At 42.6% G+C, this 23318-nt stretch overlaps 1 protein-coding gene across 1 annotated transcript in view; it reads right to left on the bottom strand.

Moving 5' to 3' along the window:
• The window catches only part of ITPR1 (inositol 1,4,5-trisphosphate receptor type 1), a 355422-nt gene that overhangs the window by 107933 nt on the left and 224171 nt on the right, over positions 1-23318 (bottom strand). The window contains exons 41-44 of the mRNA XM_077993346.1: positions 18011-18046; positions 16415-16462; positions 10374-10506; positions 8219-8409 (exon numbers count right to left, since the gene is read on the bottom strand). Coding sequence (XP_077849472.1) covers positions 8219-8409; positions 10374-10506; positions 16415-16462; positions 18011-18046 — 408 coding nt within the window. The remainder of the gene's footprint in view (positions 1-8218; positions 8410-10373; positions 10507-16414; positions 16463-18010; positions 18047-23318) is intronic.

The raw sequence follows: 23318 nt of genomic DNA, 5'->3' as shown, positions 1-23318 counted from the left end.
AAATCTAGAATTTCTGGAGTGCTGTGATTCCCAGTGAGCTTATCCTAAGGCAGGACTGAATTTTCATACAACATCCAAAAGGAGAAAGACAGAGTCGACACTTTCACAAAGAAGGGATTTAGTATGCAGGGAGATCCAAACTCCTCAACTGCAGAGACAATGGTGTCTCCCTTTCCTGTAGCTGTGGCATCCAGCTTGGGGGCCTTGCTGACCCATGGTAGGTGCTCAATCGATTATAATGGGGGTGGTGATGAGGGACCCAGTCCCCAAATGTGGTCTCCAACAATTCTCTCTTTTTATACACATACCCTCCTCACAATAAGAGATGGAGCTTTTCTCCCCACCTTTGAAGTGGGGCCGGCCTCATGTCTGGCTTTGACCAATAGAATGTGGTAGAAGTGACATTCTAGGAATTCTAAACTCAGGCTTTGAAAGGGCTAGTAGCTTCCACTTCCTGCTTCTTGAAACACTGCTTCTCAGAACCCAGTCACCACGTTCTAAGAAGCCCAAACCACACAGAGAACCAAGGCACTCCAGTCAGTCAGTATCCCCAGCTGAGCTCCCAGCAAAGGACCAGCACCAACGGCCACAGTCATACAAGTGACCACATAAGCTGTTCTAAGACCAGTCAACCCCCTGATGGTTGCAGACCCAGCCAAGATCACACAGAGCAAAAGAACCACCCAGCTGAGCCCAAGCTCACAGAATCATGCTAGGCACCAAAATGGCCATTGCTTTAGGCTATGCAATTTTTAGATCGTTACTCAGTGACAGATAACTACAGGTGGAGGTGGGAGGGACAAGAGGTACAGGATATTTTATCATGGGTTTTGTCCAGCTCTGGAGCTCTGAGTAAGTCATAACCTCCTTGAGTTTCTGTTTCCTTATCTCTATAATGGGGATAATGCAGGTTCGGCATACCCACAGAGCAACTGGGAGACTCAAATGAGACATTTTGAACGAAAGGACTACATAGGCAGTAAATCGCTAAGCAAGATGAAACTGTATACTAGTCATATTTGTCTTTGCTACTGAGCTCTGAGCTCTGCAGCCACGAACCCATCCCCAAACCTCTTATGCCTCTGCCTTTGGAGATGACAATTATTTACCTTGTAAGAAGAAGCCAAGTCAGCCTCCTTCCTAAAGCACCTGACCTCCTACCTCAGATCATCGTGAAGAATGAAGCCATTAAGAGCAGTGAGGAATTTGGGGTGCCAGGTTGCCCCAGTTCAAATGTTGGCTCTGCTAGTTTGTTTGTTTGTTTATTTATTTATTTATTTATTTATTTATTTATTTATTTATTTTTTGAGATGGAGTCTCGCTTTGTCACCCAGGCTGGAGTGCAGTGATGCTATCTTGGCTCACTGCAAGCTCCACCTCCCGGGTTCACACCATTCTCCTGTCTCAGCCTCCTGAGTAGCTGGGACTACAGGCGCCTGCCACCACGCCCAGTTAATTTTTTGTTTTCAGTAGAGATGGGGTTTCACCATGTTAGCCAGGATGGTCTTGATCTCCTGACCTCGTGATCCACCTGCCTCGGCCTCCCAAAGCGCTGGGATTACAGGCATGAGCCACCACGCCCGGCCAGCTCTGCTACTTAATGCTTGTATGATTTGGGGTAAGTTCCTTAACTCTTTTGAGTTTTGGTTTCCTCATCTATAAAAAGGGATAATCTTCATAGGGAGGCTGTGAAGATTAAATGAGATGATACATAGAAAGTCCTTATGCGTAATTCTTGGCACATAATAAGCACTTAATAAATGTTGGTTCTCATCATCATCATCATTATATGTTTTTTACTTTTTTAATTTATAAAATTATCATATAGCTAAATTGACTTTCTTCGGTGTACTGCTATATGAATGTTCACACACATGTGGATTCGTGTGACTACTACTAAAAACAGAACACACAATGGTTCCATCACCCAAAATATGCCTCTGTGCTCTTCCTTTATAGTAAAATTCTCCCCTCCTGCCTAGCCCTGGCAAATGCTAATGTGTTCTCCATCTTAAGAGTTCTGCCCGTAAAAAGTCAGGAAACAACAGGTGCTGGAGAGGATGTGGAGAAATAGGAACACTTTTACACTGTTGGTGGGATTGTAAACTAGTTCAACCATTATGGAAAACAGTATGGCGATTCCTCAAGGATCTAGAACTAGATGTACCATATGACCCAGCCATCCCATTACTGGGTATATACCCAAAGGATTATAAATTATGCTGCTATAAAGACACATGCACACGTATGTTTATTGCAGCACTATTCACAATAGCAAAGACTTGGAATCAACCCAAATGTCCATCAGTGACAGATTGGATTAAGAAAATGTGGCACATATACACCATGGAATACTATGCAGCCATCAAAAAGGATGAGTTTGCGTCCTTTGTAGGGACATGGATGCAGCTGGAAACCATCATTCTTAGCAAACTATCACAAGAACAGAAAACCAAACACCGCATGTTCTCACTCATAGGTGGGAACTGAACAATGAGATCACTTGGACTCAGGAAGGGGAACATCACACACAGGGGCCTATCATGGGGAGGGGGGAGGGAGGAGGGATTGCATTGGGAGTTATACCTGATGTAAATGATGAGTTGATGGGTGCAGCACACCAACATGGCACAAGTATACATATGTAACAAACCTGCACGTTATGCACATGTACACTACAACTTAAAGTATAATAATAATAAATAAATTAAAAAAAAAAAGAGTTCTGCCCCTTCAAAATGTCATAGAAATGGAACCACATAGTATGTCACCTTTCGAGACTGATGTTTTTCACTCAGCATAATGCTTCTGAGAGACATCCAATGTCTTGCACTCATCAATATATTCCTTTTCATTGCTGACTACTATTCCATTGTATAGATGTATGGTGGTTTGTTTAATCACTATCGTTTTTAATAATTATTTTCACAAGCCAGGAAAGACTTAAGAAATAAGACCAGCTGACCATTGCCACTGGGTTCTAAGACTCCTTGGGGAAAATATCTAATGATTGTTGAAATGTCCTGACTCAAAGCTGCAGGGAAGCCGGGAGTCTGTTTATGCCTCACACATGCTAGACATGGAAACAGAAGCCCAGGGATAACTTCCCTCATCTCACACAAAACTGGACTTGAAAGCAGGTCTCACTCTTCTTCTCCATGTGAAACATGTTCGGAATCCTGAGAGGAGGTGCTGCTAAACATAAGAGCTCTTTTGCAGGCCTGTCCTCAGACAGGCAATACAGTTGTCCCTCGATATCCGTGAAAGACTGGTTCCAGGACCTCTGCAGATGCCAAAATCCAGGGATGCTCTCTTATGTAAAATGGTGTAGTATTTACATATAACCTAGGCACATCCTCGTGTATACTTTGAATCACCTCTAGATTACTTACAATGCCCAACACAATGTAATGCACCATCGTTTGTCTAATCACCATTATTTTTAATAGTTATTTTCACAAGCCAGGGAAGACTTCAGAAATGGAATCAGCTGACCATCACCACTGGGGTTCTAAGACTCCCTGGGGGAAAATATCTAATGATCACTGAAATGTCCTGCTTCACAGCTGCAGGGAATCTGGGAGTCCATTTATGCCTTATACTTGACAGACATGAGAACGGAAAGCCCAGGGATGGGAAATACTTGTTAATGCTTCATTTTAAAATATATGTATTATCTTTTTACAGCTGAATTATTATTTTTAATGTTTTTTTCCCTAAATATTTTATTTTATTATTTATTTTTTTTGAGACAGAATCTTGCTCTGTCGCCCAGGCTCGAGTGCAGTGGCACAATCTTGGCTCACTGCAACCTTCCCCACCTCCTGAGTTCAAGCAATTCTGGTGCCTCAGCCTCCTGAGTAGCTGCAATTACAGTCTTGCACCATCACACCCAGCTAATTTTTGTATTTTTAGTAGAATCGGGGTTTTGCCATGTTGGCCAGGCTGGTCTTGAACTCCTGGCCTCAAGTGATCCACCTGCCTCGGCTTCCCCAAGCTCTGGAATTACAGGTGTGAGCCACTGTGCCCAGTCTCCCCTGAATATTTTAAATCTGCAGATGGTTGAATCCAGATGCAGAACTGACAAATACAGAGGGCAGACTGTATACATTTCTGGAACCATGTAGGCCTGCCTGCTTCCCTGCAATTCCCCTTTCTACCACCTGTCATCAGGAAACATGGATCTCAAGAAGACCAGCTGACCACAGACCCATTTCCCTTCCTGAGACCCTCCACGGTACACTGAACAGGAAGTGACCATGCTCCGCCAGCTCTGGCCAGAACCCACCGTGTCTTCAGTGGAGCACAGCATCTCAGCAATCATTAATTAATTGACCGCATTGCGGTCTTAGCCCAAGTCAGGCTCACTTCCCAGCTGGCCACTTACTACTCTGAACCAACTCTCAACAGCAAGATGAAACTCTGAATCACTCCTCCTGGGGCTTCAAGGTTCCTGTCCTTAACTGGCCCCAGACACAACCCTAGTTCCACATCATTTTCTCCAGAGAAAGAGAAGCTTGAGGCCAAGGGGTTCTGACAAGTCAAGTCTAGGCTAGAAGACATTTTCCTGGAACCATCGGCCTCCTATGAGACACGGGGTTAGACTGGGCCCCCCAGGGGTCACAGAAGCAGGGAGGAGAAAACAGCATGTGCGTGCGGCCCCTCGGGGCCACACCCTTCCATCCTGGCATGCGCCCACAGGCCCCCCGCACCACCACTGAGTACCCCCAAGAGAAAACAGCCCCACTCCATACATGGCTAAACTGCTGTAACTCCATCATGGCATTTCATCTGCAGTCTGGGTGTATGAGTAATAAGTGTATGAAAACATGAAACTAATATTCATAATTACCTTACAAGATAAAGAACTTGAAGGAAAAACAGCTTGTGTGTGCCTGGCCGTCACCATCAGGATGCTCCATGAGAAACATGGCATCTCACCAGAGCCACAGACATCGTCTGCCCAGGAGTCTCAGTGCGGCAGCCCTCAGCCCCCACCAGCCACTGTACTTCATTGTTAGTACTTAATTAATGGTGCCTTTGTGCTCCTGGTCATCCTGATGCCAAGCCCAGAGCCGACTGGGACCTCTGACTTCTCTCCCATGTCTAATCAGGTGCCATTTCAGCCAACATTTGCCAAGTATCAGCAGGTCCAGGCCTGGGCCTGGTGCAGGGAGTGACAGGGTTTCTATTTATGATATCCTGTCCCTCACCCACACCCCTTTAGTCCCAGCAAGGTTCAGACTCCCATTCCCTGCCCTCCTTTATTTGTTGATTGACAAATAACATATCTACAGTAAAGCACACCAATTTTAAGCATCTGGCTCAACTGAATTGTTGTTTTTTCTTTTTTAAACTTTTATTTTAAATTCAGGGATGCAATTGCAGGTTACATAGGTAAGCTTGTGTCACTGGGGTTTATCATATAGATTGCTTCACCACTCTGGTATTAAACCTAGTGCCCATTAGTTATTTTTTCCATCCTCTCCCTCCTCACCACCTCCACCTTCCGAAAGGCCCCAGTGGGTGTTGTTCTCCCTCTAAGTGTCCATGTGTTCCCATCCTTTAGCTCCCACTTATAACTGAGAACGTGCGGTATTTGATTTTGTTTCTGTGTGATTTTACTAAGGATAATGGCCTCCAGCTCCATCCGTGTCCCATCAAAGGACATGATCACTGAGTTTTAAACATGTGCATACTCACGTAACCACCACCTAAACAAATGGTCGAATATGTTTCCAGCACCCAGAGAGCTCTCTTGTGCCATTATGAGAAAATATCCTGTCCCAAGTTATGACCTCTTTTATCAGAGATTTAAGTTCAGGTTCTCATCAGCTCTTCCATAAATTACTGCCCATTAACTTTTTAATTCTTAGACTGCCTCCTTGGGACCCTGCTTTCCTCAGTTAACCTGTCCTATACTACCAGGTGTATAGTCCTCCATTACAGCTCCAAAGCCCCTTGGAGGGCTGCACTGCTGCTGCATACAAACCCCAACTCCAAATACAAAATCCAAGGCCCTTCACTTCTACATAGCACTCCTCGGTCTGAAAGACCTAACCCCTGTTCTGGAAACCCAACTGCTGCTCTCACACCTCTGGGCCTTCTCTTCCATGGAATATGACAAAGATTCCTCACGCCCCAGGTCCATGCCCAATTTCCCCCTTTCAGTCCTATGCCCATCCTTGAAAGCCTATTTCATCCACAGACCTTCTGCAAACTCCCCAGAGAAATGCTGGTCCTTCTTCCTTGATGGTTCCCCAGCATCACTTCTACTTCTTGGAGGGCACTAAATGTCATCCTTGAGACATAGCTTCCTATGTGCACATCTATGTATCCTTGTTAGAGGTTCAATTTCTTGAAGACTGGGATTCTGGGAGTTCTCAAACTAGTAAAGCTTTAAAATTTGGGGAAGGGAAGGGATAACAACCTAGAGTTTCCAACTTCTAATCTGGCCAACAGAAAAAAAAAAATCTATGATCTATAATCAACACCATTTCATTAAAGAAGACACTGTGGCTAAGAATAAAGGTTGGAGAGATATAATCTCAGAATAAAATGGCCAGGTCTTCAAACTGAATACATTGGTTTATGAAAAATTCACCACATTGTCCTCATTTTCCACACTTGACTATGCCTGGAGAAAATTCTCATAGACGAATTGGCTCCCATGTCTGGAAACCATTGCCCCATCACCCCTGGTATAGCTGCACATACACAGAAAGGGCTCAGTGAGTATGCAGTTCAACTGCTCTAATCACAGGAAATCATGTGGTTCAAAGACAAGGAGCATTTCAGCTCTGCTTCCATCCCAACACAGGAGCCCAGAAAACAGCAGTGGCTGGGCAACATTGCAATGATGAGAAGGACTGCAGGACCCACCCACACACACATGACAAAATGAAAAGCAATCCCAATATGTATGACTTGTGCCCATGTAACAACTTAGACAAGCAGTGGGCCTTGCCATTGGCCCAGGTGCCTAACTCATTGTCACAAACCCCAACCTGGTGCAATGCATGATAATGAACTTTCAAAAGTGTACACTGGGGCAAGCGGGGATTGGAAGGCGAAATAAAAGGGCCACCACAGTTGGCTGCATAGGTTGTGCCAAGGCACAAGGGTGCTGGCTGGGGGAGCAAGCAGGGACTGAAATCTCACTGTGCTGCACCTGCCAAGCCAGGCACCCTGGCCCAGGGCACAGTGACTCACAGGAAGAAACGCCCTTTTCAAAGTTGCACAAAGAACCAAGACTTCATTAACCGAGACTCTGAATTTCAATTCAAGGCCAAGAATATGTCAGGTCAAATATATATGTCAGGATGAATTTTATGGTATGTGGACTGTATCTCTATAAAGCTTTTATCAAAATACATATGTGTGTGTATGTGTACACAAGTCTGCACACAGATACACATCCAAAAAAAAAACTCTTATTCAGAGAGCTAACAAAGAAGGAAGAGTACATAAAGGAGGTATTAAAAATATTTAAAGGAATCATATATAGAAGTTATATTATTTATGTATTATTAAAATTCATGTTCTAAGATGACTGTTATGGGAAAAAAATCATGAAAATTTTTTTTTAGGACATCTATAAAAAGTGAACTAGAAATAGATTTGAGTTTTTATTATTAGTTTTAAATATAAATCATATCTACCTTTCAAAAAGTCATCTATTCATTTCTGACTAACATAGCCTGGTGTCTCTATTATTTCAAATTGGTTTGGCTTTATTAAACTTTCAGTCAAAAGGTAGAGAAACTTCTAGTAAGCAACAGCTGCAGTATCTACAGATACATAAAAATTAAATCTTCTAAATAGCACACACAGTTCAAACTCTTTTGGTTATCCTGTGATGAGATCCCCTGCAATCTTGGATAAAAACTATAAATAAACTTCATGCAATCATTTACTCATTCAACAAACATTTATGGAGTGTCCACTATGTCCTAGAACTTACGCCAATTTCCTTTGCATATTCTCAGTGTTTTATCAATTTTCAAATGTAACTCACGTTTTGGAACCAAGTCTGATTTATGACCAAATGATCACAACAGGATACCAGTAGAATTCATTTTTCAAAACAGAATTTTGTGCCCTCAGAATGAGCTGTCTCCCAAACAAGCCTTGGTACCACCCAGGCATCTGGCTCCCAGAACAGACTCTCCTCCTGCTCAGCAGGGATGCCACACCCGCAGCCAAGCTGCCTTCCTACCTGGATGGTGGTGTTGCCTCCTTCCAGAAGGGCAATGGCCAGGAGAATGCTTTCATGGAACACTCGGTCACTGGATGCGTTCATGATGAGGTCGATAACTAGATTGGAAGCCCCCTCCTTGTCAAGGTGACACTGAACCTCGGCCAGACTCATCTCACCCCTGCTCATAGAGCTGGATCCGGAACCTCCCCCTAGGAAGATGGAATATTGTTTTTACTAAGCATAATCAGAACAGCTAATGTTTGCTGCATACTTACTACGCACCAACACTTTACGCACTAAATGTTTTACCCATGTTCATCTCTTTAACCCTTTTAACCCCACAAGGAAAGAACTGAGTATTAACACAGAGATGAAGATGTTTGTCCAAGGACACCAGCTTGTCAGCAGCAGAGATGGTGTCTGAATTCAGACAGGTAAGATGCAAAAAGAATGATATATTTCCAGCAAGGGACCTAAAGCCAGCCAGCAAAGACTCTCCCTTACATTAAACACAATGACTGGTGGCAGAGTTCAGAACTGGTTTCAGAAACAAACCAAAGTCAAACACTTCTTAGAACACTCTCAAGGAAGCTTAGCCTATAATGATCACTTTAGCCCTCTTTTTAACAAGCCCACTCTAACCCCCAACTTACTCTTTTCCATAATTCATCGGTTCATTCATTCAACAAATGTTTGCTCACTGCTTGGCATGGAGCCAAGAGCTGGGGATGGGGGAGTGAACAAAACAAGGTTCCTGTTCTCACTGCACTTCAGAGGAGATGAGTATACTTAAGAAGAGAGGGCCATTTAGAATGGATTTTGACTGTGTTTGGAAGGTACGTATTTAAGGACTTGCCTTGTATTACTGTTGGCAATAACCAAAACATGAACGCACATGGAGAAATGGGCTGATCAGCTTCAAAAAGCAGAAAATTGTCTATCTGTCCTTTCTGGCAGAACTCAATTCCAGTGTCACCTCCTTTATACTGCTTGTCCTTGACTTGTCCTTATATCTATAGCACAAGGTAGAAATTGGGTTGCACATTCTCTCTGCTACAGCTTCTCAGAGCGGAGTCTGTCTTGCATTTCCAAATCCCTGTCATGATGCCTCCCCAAGGGCTTCACATAATTGTTAAATGACCTCACTACAGAAAGTAAAGAGAATGGTTTTGAGAGATTATGTGAAGAACCTCTGCATCGATTTTTGGACTTGAAAGGCCAAGTTCCCACCTCTCGGATGCCTTGAGAACTGCATCTTCATTGAGGCTGGCATAACTCCATGAACTGGGCAGCTATGCTTCCAGTTTTCATTTAGGGAGCAATCCAAGCTTCCTCCTTAGCATGTGCTAGGACAAATTAAGTGTACACTGAGTATTTCTGTGCTATGCATGGAACCCACCAAGGATCTGAAGCTACCCCACAGTCATCACCATAAGACAGGAAATCAGGCAACTCACATCTGTGCTGAGCACTGCCTAAAAACACAAACTCGGTAAGACCCACCTTTGAGTTCCATGTTTTTGTATCTTTTACTTGTAAGGGTGCTTAAACCGATTTAAAGGAAGCACTTCTGTACAGGGATGTTTTTTGTATACTTCCATAGGAGTTTGTGGATGTACACGGCATTAGAATTAGATGCACCAGGCTGAAATTACAGACCAGCCACTGACAAGCTTCCATTTCCTCTGTGGAACTGGGATAGACTGTACCTATCACATGATGAGCAGCTGGGAGGAGAAAAGGAGGTAAAGAATGCAATGCACTTAGGAAAGCCCCTGGCACTCAGTCAATGTATAATAAACGGCAGCTTTCACTATCCTGGGTGCCAATATCCTCATCATTTTACAGAAAGACAAGAGTCCTAACAACCACAGGACAAAGTGCAATAAAATCAAATCCCTCAAATCATTCAAATATCACCAAGATGGTCACTGCATGGGAAGGAGGAGCAAAAGGCTTAGCCACTATCTAGCTGCAGGGAAATGCTAGTTTGCAGGAAAATATGTTTAGACATCAATTTGGTGGTAGACCAAAGACAAAACAAGTTGCTAAAAAATACACTTGCAACACAAATTCATCTGTTGTTAGCGTTTCAACCTGTTAGGAGGAAACATGCAGCTATCATAGAACACACTTGATTCACACATGAAGCTAATTACACCACAGAGCCTACCTCCTCCCCCAGGCTTGCTGGGTCCTCCTGGTGACAGTGGGCCATTGCCAAAGCTGGTAAGGCTCTCTCTTCTTCCCGAAGGTCTGATGTTTCCATAGTAACGGTTGACCAGAATTTGCCTGAGCGCCTCACCCTTAATTCAAACAGGATAATAAAATCAGGTTCTGCATTTAATGCATAACTGAGTGACGAATATTCAAAACACACAGGGGTACTCAGTTATAATTGGCCCAGTTTCACTTAGTGAAAAAATAAATTATTAATAGAAGCATTTAGAAACTCTGAAGTTAACTTCAATATTTTCTCAGAAAACCAGATGTTTTTTTAAAAAATGGTAGCAATCTAAAATATTGACTGAAGTACCCTCTCACACAATGATAAGACAGAACAGTAATTTTGAAGGACAACTAACAATAACAAACAAAAATCCCTTTGGGGTAAGTTGATAAAATTAAGACAAATTGAAAATGCTTACAGGTCAGCTTCCACACAGCAATATAAAAATGTTATTTCAAGCACAAGGTTTATTCCCAAGGTCCAAAAAAATATTAAGATTTCAGAGTAATAGGGTAAGATGATACAATAAGCCAAAAGTAAGCCTTTCTTACAAAAATAGTCAATGGGCCAAATGTTTTAAAAAACAAAAGACAAAAACAACAAAAACCTCATAATGCTATAGGAAATAAATTAGTGGCATGAGTGGCAGATATCAAATATATAAAAAAACCCATCATAGGTAAAATGGCATTTTGTCTGGAATCTTCTTTAAAACAATACAGGAGAGAAGGGGAAGCAGCAAGGGATATAAGTGAGACAAGAGTAGGCATGAGTTGACAGTTGCTGTTGAAGCGGAGTTATGAATGAGGGGTTTTGAAACCTTTCTGACTCCTTTTATACAGATTTCAACTTTTCTATAATAAAATTTGTTAAAAGTATAAGTATCAAAGAGTCCTGAACAGGGATACAGTAACTCTTTGTAATTACTCTAACCTAAAAAACCTCCATTGTTCAGTAATAATGGGGGATGCTGGCAAGCAGGTAACCAGAGGCAGCTGCATTCTGCATTCTCAGCTCTACACCTTCAGCCGCGCTTCTAAGGGGCCCTAAGATCACCTCCCAATCTGAAGGCTCTAAAAGTCAAAGGCTGTAAAAATCTTCCCTGGACTCTTTTCCAGAATGAAAGTAGCAAGGCATGGAGTTCCTCTGGTGCATCATCAAGAGAGGTGAGGGAAAAGAAGTCTGGCCGAGACGAAAGGTGTTGAAATGGAGCAGGTCTCTAAAACAGAGACTCAAGAGTTCTTTTGAAAAGACCTGCAACTGAACCATGAGTCAGTAGAATTTAAAATGATTTGTTAATAAGCTCTGAGAATAGGTCTGGAGATTTCAAGTGAGGCGTTTGCAAAACAAGACGGGAGGGAGCAGACTGAAGCGGGGACCCTGGGAAATGGGAGGTACCCTGGGAGAAGTGGGGGACCAAGGAAGAAAGGAGATAGGCAGGAAACTCCTGGCTCCTGTCAATCATCAAAACCGCTGAAAGTCCCAGAAAAGGTTTATCTACTCTTTAATTCATGCTGCTAATTAAAGATTCCAGGGACAGATTGGGATGGGATAAACAGGGGAGACGGGAGGGGACTGATTTTTAAATGAATGTGCAGAAAACAAAAAAATCCCAAATTTCCTCTTTCCATTCCACCCACAAATATGTCTCTCTTCATAGTTCGGCAAAGGAGGGTAACTTCTATCAGCTCATGAAACTCATTTCTCACTGGACCGACGGTAAATTCAGAATTCCAAGAGTGCTTCAAATGGGCAAGTTACTTGTGATATTTTAAGTACTTTTTAAATAAACTGCTCACAGGTGGGGAAGAAAGTTTCAGTGCAAGATTCTTTAATGACTTAGAAGACCCCATTCCGGAACAAAGATACAACTTTACTGGTATTCCAGTCTCAGGCACCAGTGTAAACACATGAGCACTCTCTGGAGAAGTCACTGGGAAGACAGTGATTTAAAAGGCTGACTTCATAAGAGAAGCACAAGTTTTAAAGCTACATTCAAGAATGCCTATGAAGAAAGAATTGAGGGCAAGAAAAGGTTGTCTCCATGTTGAATATGATAGATTAAATATGTTGAATATGATAGATTAAATATGTTGAATATGATAGATTAAATATGATTTCCCTTTTTAAATATCATAATGAATCTATTTGATTCTCTTTCAATACGACACAGACTTTGAGTTCCAGCAACAGGAGTGATTGGCAGTTGACCATCCCAAGTCTCTAACTGAATCCCCTCTGGCACTGTGAGAACATTGTTTGAGTGCTAGACGGCTGGGCTGAGACCCATAAGCTGCAGTCAGGGAAGACAGCCAACGTAGCCATCGCAACAGGAATCTGAAAGTGCATAGGGTTGAGTGGTCAAGTCAAAGGCAGTATGGCTGTGACCAGTCAACAAACACACATCTCTTAAGGAGGTCTCATCTGGAGCCTGCACACCACAATTCCACTTGGAGCTAGAATGACTTGCTTAGATTTTCAATTTCCGGTGGCGGCTTTTTTTTTCTCCCCCTCCTCATGGTTTTGAGGGTGAACAGCAAGACCCTGGTCAGTCTGCAATCAAGCAAGCAGGAGGTAATGAAAGGAGCACGTGGACGCCAGGAACAGGAACTCCACATTTATGCAGTCTGGATGCCAAACTCAAGTTACAAAGGGATCTCACATTACCATTTTGTCTCTCCTTCAACAGAAAAACCCTAGCAGTTACCATAGCAACTGATGCATCAAATGGTACATTTTCCCCCATAAGAGAATATCATGAAATGTGCTCATTCTGGGGAAAAGAAAAAAAAAAAAACCACATTCCACCCCACAAACTTTTTTTTTTGCTTTTAATTATAAGGTTTTTGGCACATATTCATCTCACCTTCTCTACACACACACACACAAAATTAAACTGCAAGGAAGAAAAAACAGAGAGCAAGGGTTTAAAAAGACGAGATGCATTCCTTTTTTGAAAGAATAAAGACTGAGAATTATAGGTAAGAGGAGATAGAAAGGAAAAATGGATAAGAATCATTAAAAGTTATGCAAATCCCTAGTGTGAAAACTCGGGTTCAAGGAAAATTCTGTTTTTCTGAGACAGTGGTTTAATTTAAGAAAAATTAAAATCTGCAGAGAAAAGCCTTCCTAATCATCTTGATATAAATTACTCAACAGCACTAAGCTGTTCACAGTGTACCAGGCTGAGAAATCTGATTGCAGAGAAGGAAAAAAAAAAATGACTTCTCAAATAACGTCACTTCTTCAGCTTTAACATTTGGCTGTGCAACCCTTTTTAAAAATAATACCAGTTTTTTTCCAGCAGTTTACACCTACAGTATGCAAACAAATATCAGATGTTTGTCTCAGTCAGAAATTCCCACACATTGTTACCTAAGATTGAGAAAAGAAAAAGTCATTTGTAATAAGTGTCACATTAAAACAATGAAAATTGGTAGATTAGTGATGTGGAGTAATGAAACCAAGCTCCTACTGGTCACTCTACCAACATGTGTTCCACTGATACCAATTGAACTAAATAAGTGAAGGAACTACATGGGAAGAGAGCCAGTGTTGAACAAGGCACTAAGGAGTTAACATTGCCACACACAAAGGAGAGAGAGAACTGACCTTTTCGGTTTCCCAGGTTCCAGCCACTTAAAGATCATGTGCTTCAGGCAAGATCGCCCTCTCATGTGAGCTGTGAGCCTCTCACACCTTAGTCAGCATGAGGGTAGCGCCTGGATTTTAAAATACCTTCTTTCTCCTCTTGTTGTCTACAAAATCACCTCAATGTTTCAATCCACAAGGTATCTACAAGTTAATATCCCTTATCATATTCCAGTCACTGTGCTAAGAGCTTCATGTGCACAGCTCAGTGTCCTAAGGTATGGGGACTGTTGTCACTCCCATTTTACAGCAGAAGAAACTGAGGCATAGGGAGGTTAACTTGCTCAAAATCACACAGCTAGTACCTGGCAAAAGAAAACCCCAAAACTTGAACCTGTTTCTAATTATAAAGTTCACGGGCATAGGCAGCATTCAATACCAAGTCCTCTGAGAGCTTAGGACATGAGGGACAGCTGTGTGCGTTTACCAGCTACTCCTAGGACCTGGGACAATTCTAAAGGGTAGGCAAGGATGGAAAATAGAAGAATGCAAGGTGCCTTGGGCCATGAAATGCAGGAGATACAGGAAGCTGGAGAAGAAGGACTATAGCATCACGTCCTGAATTCTGCTGAAATGCCAACTTCCTGGAGCTATTCTCCGGTCCTAGTCTGAGAAATCACAAAGTTGATGTCTCTATCAGAGCAAGAAAACAAAAGGGATTTAGGATGCAGTGGGACTGGGCAGGGGCCTGGGTGTGTGAGCAGAGTAAAGGTGCATCTGGCTCCCCATTTATCTCAGGCATCAATTCTCCAAGACAGGCGGCAGGTGGGGAAGGTTAATGGGTACCAAAAAAAAAATGTTAAAAAAATGAGTAAGACCTGCTATTTCATAGCATAACAGGGTGACTACAGTGAACGATAACTTAATTGTACATTTTAAAGTAACTTAAAGAGTGTAATTGAATTGTTTGCAACTCAAAGGATAAATGCTGGAGGGAATAGATACCCCATTCTCCATGGTGAGTATTTCACATTGTGTGCCTCTGTCAAAATATCTCATGTACCCCATAAATACATACACCTACTATGTACCCACAAAAATAATAGAAAAATTCTCCTAGACACCAATGATCATAGTTCCAAGACAGTCTTCAGAGTGACAGGTCATTTTTGAACTCCATGACCTTAGACAAGATGTTGAACATCCCAGAATCTCAACGTCCTACTTGTGAAATGAGGATGAAGCCTGTGTCACCAGGACATCTGGTTATCTTCCCAAAAATGGGCAACATGAAAATCAGTGCTGTTGGCATGCTCATGGATATATACAATCTTCTAGAAATGGTTTGGCAAGGCACAATCAGCACCTTAAGAACACATCTACCCCTTGGCCAAGGAATTCCTCTTCTAGGAATTTATTCAAAGATGCACACATTCATTCATTTCTTCATCAAAGGAAAAAATGATGAACCACCTGTCAATTTGGGGAATTTCAGGCAGCTGTTAACTTTCAAAGATTTTCAAAACAAATGCTCAGATACGGTATTTAATAACAAAACAGGGTACAAAAGTTGTATACTTAGAATAATCCCAATGACAATGCAAATGTGCCTGTGTCTGTTAGCACATGTGCTCATGTGTATAAAAAAATGGGTAGAAGGAAATATTAAAACATTAGTGGGGCTGGGCATGGTGGCACACACCTGTAATCCCAGCACTTTGGGAGGCCGAGGCAAGGGGATTGCTTGAGCCCAGGAGTTTGAGACCTGCCTGAGAAACATAGCAAGACTCTGTCTCTACAAAAATAAAAAATAAAAGAAAACTAGCTGGGCATGGTGCCTACGGTCCCAGCTACTCGGGAGTCTGAAGCAGGAGGATCTCGAGCCCAGGAGGTTGAGGCTGCAGTGAGCTGAGATCGCACCACTACATTCCAGCCTGAGCAACAGAGTGATATCTGTCTCTAAAAAACCACCCAAATAACAAAAACATTAGTGGCTCTTGTGGCTAGGTAATATAATTATGAACTTTTTTCCATTATTGTTATTATAAATTATCTATAATGGTCGTCAGCCATTACAGTTTTTCTTTTTTTTTTTTTTTTTTTTTTAACATTTCACCTAAATAGAAAGCCACCACAGAAAAGAAAAAAGGACATGAAAAGCTTAGTTGGTCATTATTTGGAGGCCAGCTGGTTACAGTGCTCTGATCAGGTAGACAACAGGCAGAACCACTATTTAGTTTCATTTATATACATGGCTGTGATTGCTCTTGAGTCAATTAGTGCTTTAACAATATCAACAACAAAAGCTGCCTCTCAATCACAGTGTGTGGTTGATGGATGTGTGATGGTCATTGATCATTAGCTCCCAATACCCAAGACTCAAGACTACGTACCCTTTTATGGTCTTCCAGCTGCCGCAGGGGTGGACTTGGTTCAAGCTCCTGCTAGGCATGCAGAAATTCCATTTTAAGTACAACACTAAGGAGACACTACCATCTGCAGCATCAGTCACACATAAAATACGTTGAGAGTTCATATATAGACAAGAGTTACACAAAAGGAGAATAGGTCTAGATTTTTGTTTTTCCCCCGAATATCCATGCTCGATTACTTTAGATGCTGCTTAATGACTGTCCCATACCCCCGACCCTAATGCACTGTTTAAAATGGGCAGACATAGGACTTTCTGGCCAACATAATTTATTGCAAAGACCATGAAGAAGAAGTTCTATATTATATGCTGTGACATTAACCCAAAAAGGGTTGTAATTCAAGGTTCAATAGGGCAGGTTCTTATGATTCATACATGCATCATTGCACAGCACATGCATAAGGACATCAAGACACACGCCTCTGAGCAGACACAGACATGGGACCACGGCTCTCCCCGCCCCACGAGTACACAAGTCTTGTAACAAAACTGTTAACAGAATGAGGAGCTCCGATTAGGATATTAAACACTGATCATTAGAAAACACAGACATACAACTTCGCTATTCAATCATTTGTTCATGTTTCATTTTTAAGGCTTCTTTCAAATGAAGTACACTTCATTCTAGCTTGAACTACGGTGATTTTGGAATAGTTTCTGAAATTAAATTTTGATACTTGGAAATATGTCTCCCCAAAAAGCTTCTCTATGATCTTACACACCTTAGGAAATGTTAGTCCCTCATTTAGTGAGTTTAGTTAGTAGCAAGAAGGATTTTTTTTTTTTTTTTAACTGCATTGTAGGCTGGGCGCAGAGGCTCATGCCTGTAATTCCAGCACTTTCAGAGGCTGAGGCGGGCGGATCACCTGAGGTCAGGAGTTCTGAGACCAGGCTGGCCAACATGGGGAAACCCCATCTCTACTAAGAATATGAAAATTAGCCGAGCGTTGTTGCACATGCCTGTAATCCCAGCTACTCAGGAGGCTGAGGCAGGAGATTCGCTTGAACCCAGGAGGCAGAGGTTGCAGTGAGCCAAGGTTGTGCCACTGCACTCCAGCCTGGGCGACAGCAGGACTTTGTCTCAAAAAATAAAAAGATTTTAAAAAGTGCATTCTAAAATTACAAGTTTATTAGCAGCTTTTTTTACAATTATAAATATTCTTTATTATTAATTTAGAATAACTTCAAAACTGTATCATCTCTGCACAGGACCCAAAGTCAATTTTGTATAACAGCAGAAATTGTTATACAAACATCCTCACATGTCTCAACTAAACGTCTCATGATTAAGATGGTTCTGAGTGAGAACTTTCAAAGAACCACGTCCTGGCACCTGGAGGATGCTCAGTTTGGATCCAGCTCCTCAGGACTTTCTTTCTACACTGAGAGCCACATCCACGACAGCAATGATCTGTTTGCAGCCAGCCTAGAGACCTCCCTCCTACATCTACCACTGGGACAGACTCTTTGTCACAACAATTCAGACACCCAACCAGGACAACCGAGAGGCACCCATATTTGCTGGCACTGGCACTACAAATATAGGCAGGCAACACACCTCGGTGGCGTTCTCAGAATCCGGAGCGGGAGGAAGCTAGTTGGGAGTAAAACGAAGTACGTTAGTCATGGCACTTGCATCTTGTGGGCCACAGAGAAGTCCAGAGACCAACACGCAAGGACAAAACATGGAAGGAAGGATCAGAGATGAGGCAACCCTGCTGGATCACCGGCCGAAGGGGGCTTCAGCAATCAAGGTGACCAGATACCTTCAAATCAAACTGAATGTGGTTGTGCTGGAGGAGACAATTGACCTGCAATGGGGGAACACATCAAAAATAAGAATGAAACAAAAACGTCTACCACTAACCAAGAAGGAATGATGCTTTAAAACAAAGCAAGTAAAAGGAAGAACCACAGCACATCCGTGTCTCGGTCCACAGAGACAGGGAAAGCAATAGTATGCGTGTCCATGGAGGCTCTCAGGGGAGCAGGGGTAGTGATGAAAGCAGGGGCCCAAGGCTAGGGAAAGTTCCGCATGCCACATGTCTCCTGTGGGTTTCGGCTTTCTCCCATGTCTCTCCGTTCTCCACATCCTGTCCTACAGCAGGAAAGAAGACCTAGGCTCCAGCTTGGGCTTCGGGGGTGCAGCCTCCCTGCTCCAGTGTCTCTAGGAGAAACAATGTCTCCTGCACTCACAGTGACTATGGAGATGAGTTTCCCACCCCATGCATTTCCCTTGGGGGCTTCATGGTCTGGGTTTCCTGGCCCCATCCCAGCCATGCCACACAGATACCACCCTCCCCCTTGATTTCACAATTTCCAACCCATGGATGAGCAACAAAAGGATGCCTCGAAAGGACATGCAGGTGAGGGGGAAGGGATGAGAGGGCAAAGAGGGGCTACACAAAGATACGCCTGGAGAAAAGTCTACCACTCCGTCTGCAGACAGTGCTGTGAATCTGCCCTCCAAAAGGACATGTGCCTGGAGCAGACAAGAGATGTCAGATGGAACTGCCAGACCCCACCTGGACATCTCGGGACCAAAGTCACACACCAGCGGTGTGACTGGTGTGAGGTGTAGTCTGAGGCCACGGGACAAACCCGAGGCTCATGCTGCAACTGTGTGACCTTGGCCTCTAACAGAGCTCCAGCACATTCATCTCAGGGCCAGAAGGTGGCTGTCGGGTGGCGGGCCAGGGCTGGTGTTGAAAGCATGAGAGCAGTGACACTGTGAAATCTGGTGGTGTCTTCATTCAGCTCCACGCTACCCCTTTGGTAGTTTGATCACCAAGAGAGAAGAAAGCCTCTTAATATAGGGCTGCTATATTATGTAATCTAATGATTTCTGTCTTCTATTTCCCAATAGAGAAAACGAAAGAAAGATCCAGGGGATTAAACTACTTCGGCAAAGACAACAAGGGTTGCTCACTCAATTCTGGACAGATGACCTTTCATGCGTGAGCCCAACTCCACTAATCATAGGGAGAAAACTTGCCTCTGAAGCATGCAGTCTCCTGTTCGGGGTGGGGAGGGACAGTGCTGGTGGTAGGAAGGACTTGAGTGGGGGAGAAAAGTAAAAGCAGAGCACAGGTAAAGGTATTTTCAAAATGATAGAAAGATCACAATCCAAGAATGCATTTTTAACTCTACCCTTACATTCTGTACGCTAAAGAATTAAACCTGTGTAAACATTTTTGCTATCTTCCCTTAGTGCAAAACGAACATACGAGAAAAAGCAGAATTAAAGCAATTTCCCATGCATTTTAGAGCAGACAGAGATACAGACAGAAGTATTATATTCTACTATTTGCATGGACAACCCTCCCACTACAGCATCCTTTATACTGATCCAATATGATCCGAACAAAAGGATTATAGGCATGGATTCACCATAGGAATGCACACAGCTACCCTCTTACCCCTTTGCCAATCAAAACAAAAGCTAAAGAAAATAAAGATGGAACTCATGTGTCGTTTGTTTGAACTCTCTTGCCTGTGCTCTCTTTGTCCAGAGAAGCATCTCGAATTCTTTCAGAATAGAAATAGGTAGTATATATCTATTTCTTAATCACTCGGCAGGGATTATGTTTTATGATTGTACTGACACTCTGTTTCCTCTGTTAAACTGCTGTCATGCTTGTTCTAAAATTAGTTTAATTAATTCTTAAAACAAAAATTAAATGTAAATTAATAACTGTCTTTTTTCCCTTGAAAATTTTATGAAGCCGTTTGAGAAACAGAGGATACTGTGCAGCTTCAAGAATTACGTCTAACCAGAAAAACACTTTTAAATGTGATCTCTTTATGGAATAGGTTGGAAAACCCCAGAGCGCTGCATGAGCATCCTGTGACTATGGCTCATCCAGGGTTTAGCTCTGGCGCTCTGTGTGGCCCTGAGCCAGTCACTGAACGTCTCTGGGCATTCAGCTCCTGACCTATTCAAGGAGGACAAAGCAAATATTCTTTTTCTGTGTGTTTGTTTCTGAGACGGAGTCTTGCTCTGTCGCCCAGGCTGAAGTGCTGTGGCATGATCTTGGCGCACTGCAACCTCCACTTCCAGGGTTCAAGCAATTCTCCTGCCTCAGCCTCCTGAGTAGCGGGGATTACAGGCATGCGCCACCACACCCAGCTAATTTTGTATTTTTAGTAGAGACGCAGTTTCACCGTGTTGGCCAGGCTGATCTGGAACTCCTGACCTCAAGTGATCCGCCCACCTCAGGCTCCCAAAGTGCTGGGATTACAGGTGTGAGTCACCGCGCATGGCTGCAAATATTCTTTAGGATTCCTTCTAGCTAAAATACTAATTAATCCTTGGTTTATTTTCAGTAAACTTCATTTCACAATATCTAGCCGGCAAGTTCCCTGAATAATCCAACCCGCTGGGACATAAAATGTTTCCAGGCATGGAAGGGGCCAGGCCACACGTGGTATCTAAGTTGGTAAAACCACCAATAGCCTATACTAGCACTTCCTCCTATAAGAATGTTGGCTATGTTTCCTTGAGGATAAGGTTATTTTACAGCAATAAGCTGTAATTTCAATAAATATAAGCACATTAATAGGATATGTATGTTCAAATAAGATCTTTATAAATACAATGTATAATACCCCAAGCAAAAGATAATGTTTAATAAGTGAATAAATGGAATTATATTTTTATTGTCACTATTTTTTTTTTTTTTTTTTTTACATGAAAGGTGAAGCCCTCATTGAACATGTATTCACGAGGAATGTTTTGAGGGCATGGGCTGTCTGAAATTCCCATGTTCTGTATTCCTGCTTAGTCCCAGGACCAGTCACTACATTCAGGTGCTGGCACCTCCAGTCAAAGCCAGTCAACAGGTGATTCATAGCGATCTGATGTGGTCTGGTTTTGAGCTTAGAAACCAACTAGTGCCCCCTACTGCCTCTTCATATTTACTCTGCAATCTTAAGTCTTCCCAGTGTTTTTAGGCAAGGTGAGCAAAACCTAACAATAGAAAAATAACTCCCAATGACTGGCTTTGAAATAGAAATTCAAACTGCGTCTCAAGTCTCTGAATCTTAAGTGTCCTTCCCGCATGAGGCCATGAATCAGGCCCTCATTATGGTACCTTGGGTAGTAACTGAATATATGCATATACGACACGGATCTACTCACTTGCAACACATAATGTACCTAGCATTTTATCAAGGAACGAGTTTCTACTATAAATGAAGAAAATTATACTTTATCATTCTTAAATGAAAAGGAGCACACAGACTTCCTAAGGTGACTATTTCTGGTGTTTGCACAATTGCAAGCACCCACATCCATCCATCCGCTTCATGTGTGCCTATCACAGACCAGCACAGATCGCGGCCTGCAAACACCCTTTGTTTTCTACTGCCCTCAGCAGGAATCCCCCTCCTACCCTGGGGTCTCTAGAATTTTCCTTTGAAATGGGATGTCTCTTTCTATGACTACCCTGATAGAAACTGAATGCAATTCAAAAAATGTAACTGTATCACAGATCTAGTTATCAGCAAATCAAAGACAATTTGTATCTCCAGCTCCTTGAATCAGTCTTCAGAGTTCCTTTCCACTCACTCACAACCTCAGAGGAGACCAACAAACAAATAGCGAACAGGCTTGCAAATATGTTTGCTGGGTCCGGTCCTGCATGAGCCTCTGAAAACCCACACCAAGAAAACAGAAAGCTTTAAAGAAAATTGAGCTAAAATAGAAGTTATCTAGCATTTCAGTAGAGCAACTTTAAGTCTTCCTATCTGCTGAGACAACTATCTTTACTAACTGTATTTGTTTTTAGAAACAGAACTAAGCAAAAATTATTTAGCTCCAACAATGTGGTTTCACCTACATTTTATAGAACGAGCTCATCGGAAGTCAATAGCAAAGTTCATTTTTTAAAAACACATTCTGACATGACCAAATTATACAACTTCAGTCATTATGGAATAATCTCAGTGATATACATATATATATATATATATCTCCACTGATTCTGCAATAGCTTCTGTATGTTCTGAGTTGAGTTTGCTCTGTGGTTGCCAGTGTCTAACAGTAAACAGCCCTACTGCATTTATTGGCAATTACTGCTGAAGGTCACACATCAGCAGTGAGCCTAAATTCCAGGAAAAAAAGCAGCTCTTATGTAACTGCTGCCTGAACACTGGCAGGTACCCAACCCAGCAGTTCACAGCAATGTAAAAAAGTAGGACACCTCCACCCTGGGTTGGGCGTCATGAGAACGCCCCCTGAAGGTGAAATTTAATCATTCTGTGTTTCTCCCTTTCCCCCCTCTCTGAATTTTACAATGGCATCTTTTGCCTGCAGAAGCAGCTCAAGGTAGAAGTTGAGGAGTTAACATATGCAGGCTGCAGCTGCCCTGAGTAGCTGGAATGTGAATTTAGCTTTTTTGTTGCAATGCAGGAGGGCAAAGTTGCTAGCTAGCACCAATGGCTCCAGAGATTCCACAGTTCCAAGGAGGCAGTGATTCAATGGGAATCACATCTCAAAAATGTAGAAACAGACACATCCATTGAACTACAGTACACGCTTTCTAAACACACCAATCCTTTCTACAGACATGTCTATGAAAACTAGGCGGATTACTGTTCTGCTCGCCACCTCGGGAGTACTTCGCCAGAACTCTCTGTTTGATTAGCGCAGCGCTTTAAAGCTTAGGAAAGTAATTCACATGATTACCTGTTGGGGCCACTCACCTGTCATCACCTGATCTCCTAAGCTGCTACCTGGCCTCCCTGCTTAGGTAGAAGTCCCCGGATTCCATGAGCTTCTCCTTTCTAATGTGTCTCATGGTTGAGAGCTGTCATCTTGCACGAACCTATATTATTATCCGTTTGCCCCCACAAAACTGTAATCT

Source organism: Macaca mulatta, chromosome 2 (assembly GCF_049350105.2).
Source record: "Macaca mulatta isolate MMU2019108-1 chromosome 2, T2T-MMU8v2.0, whole genome shotgun sequence".
Taxonomy (NCBI): Eukaryota; Metazoa; Chordata; class Mammalia; order Primates; family Cercopithecidae; genus Macaca; species Macaca mulatta.
This window is presented reverse-complemented; position numbering and strand designations above follow the sequence as displayed.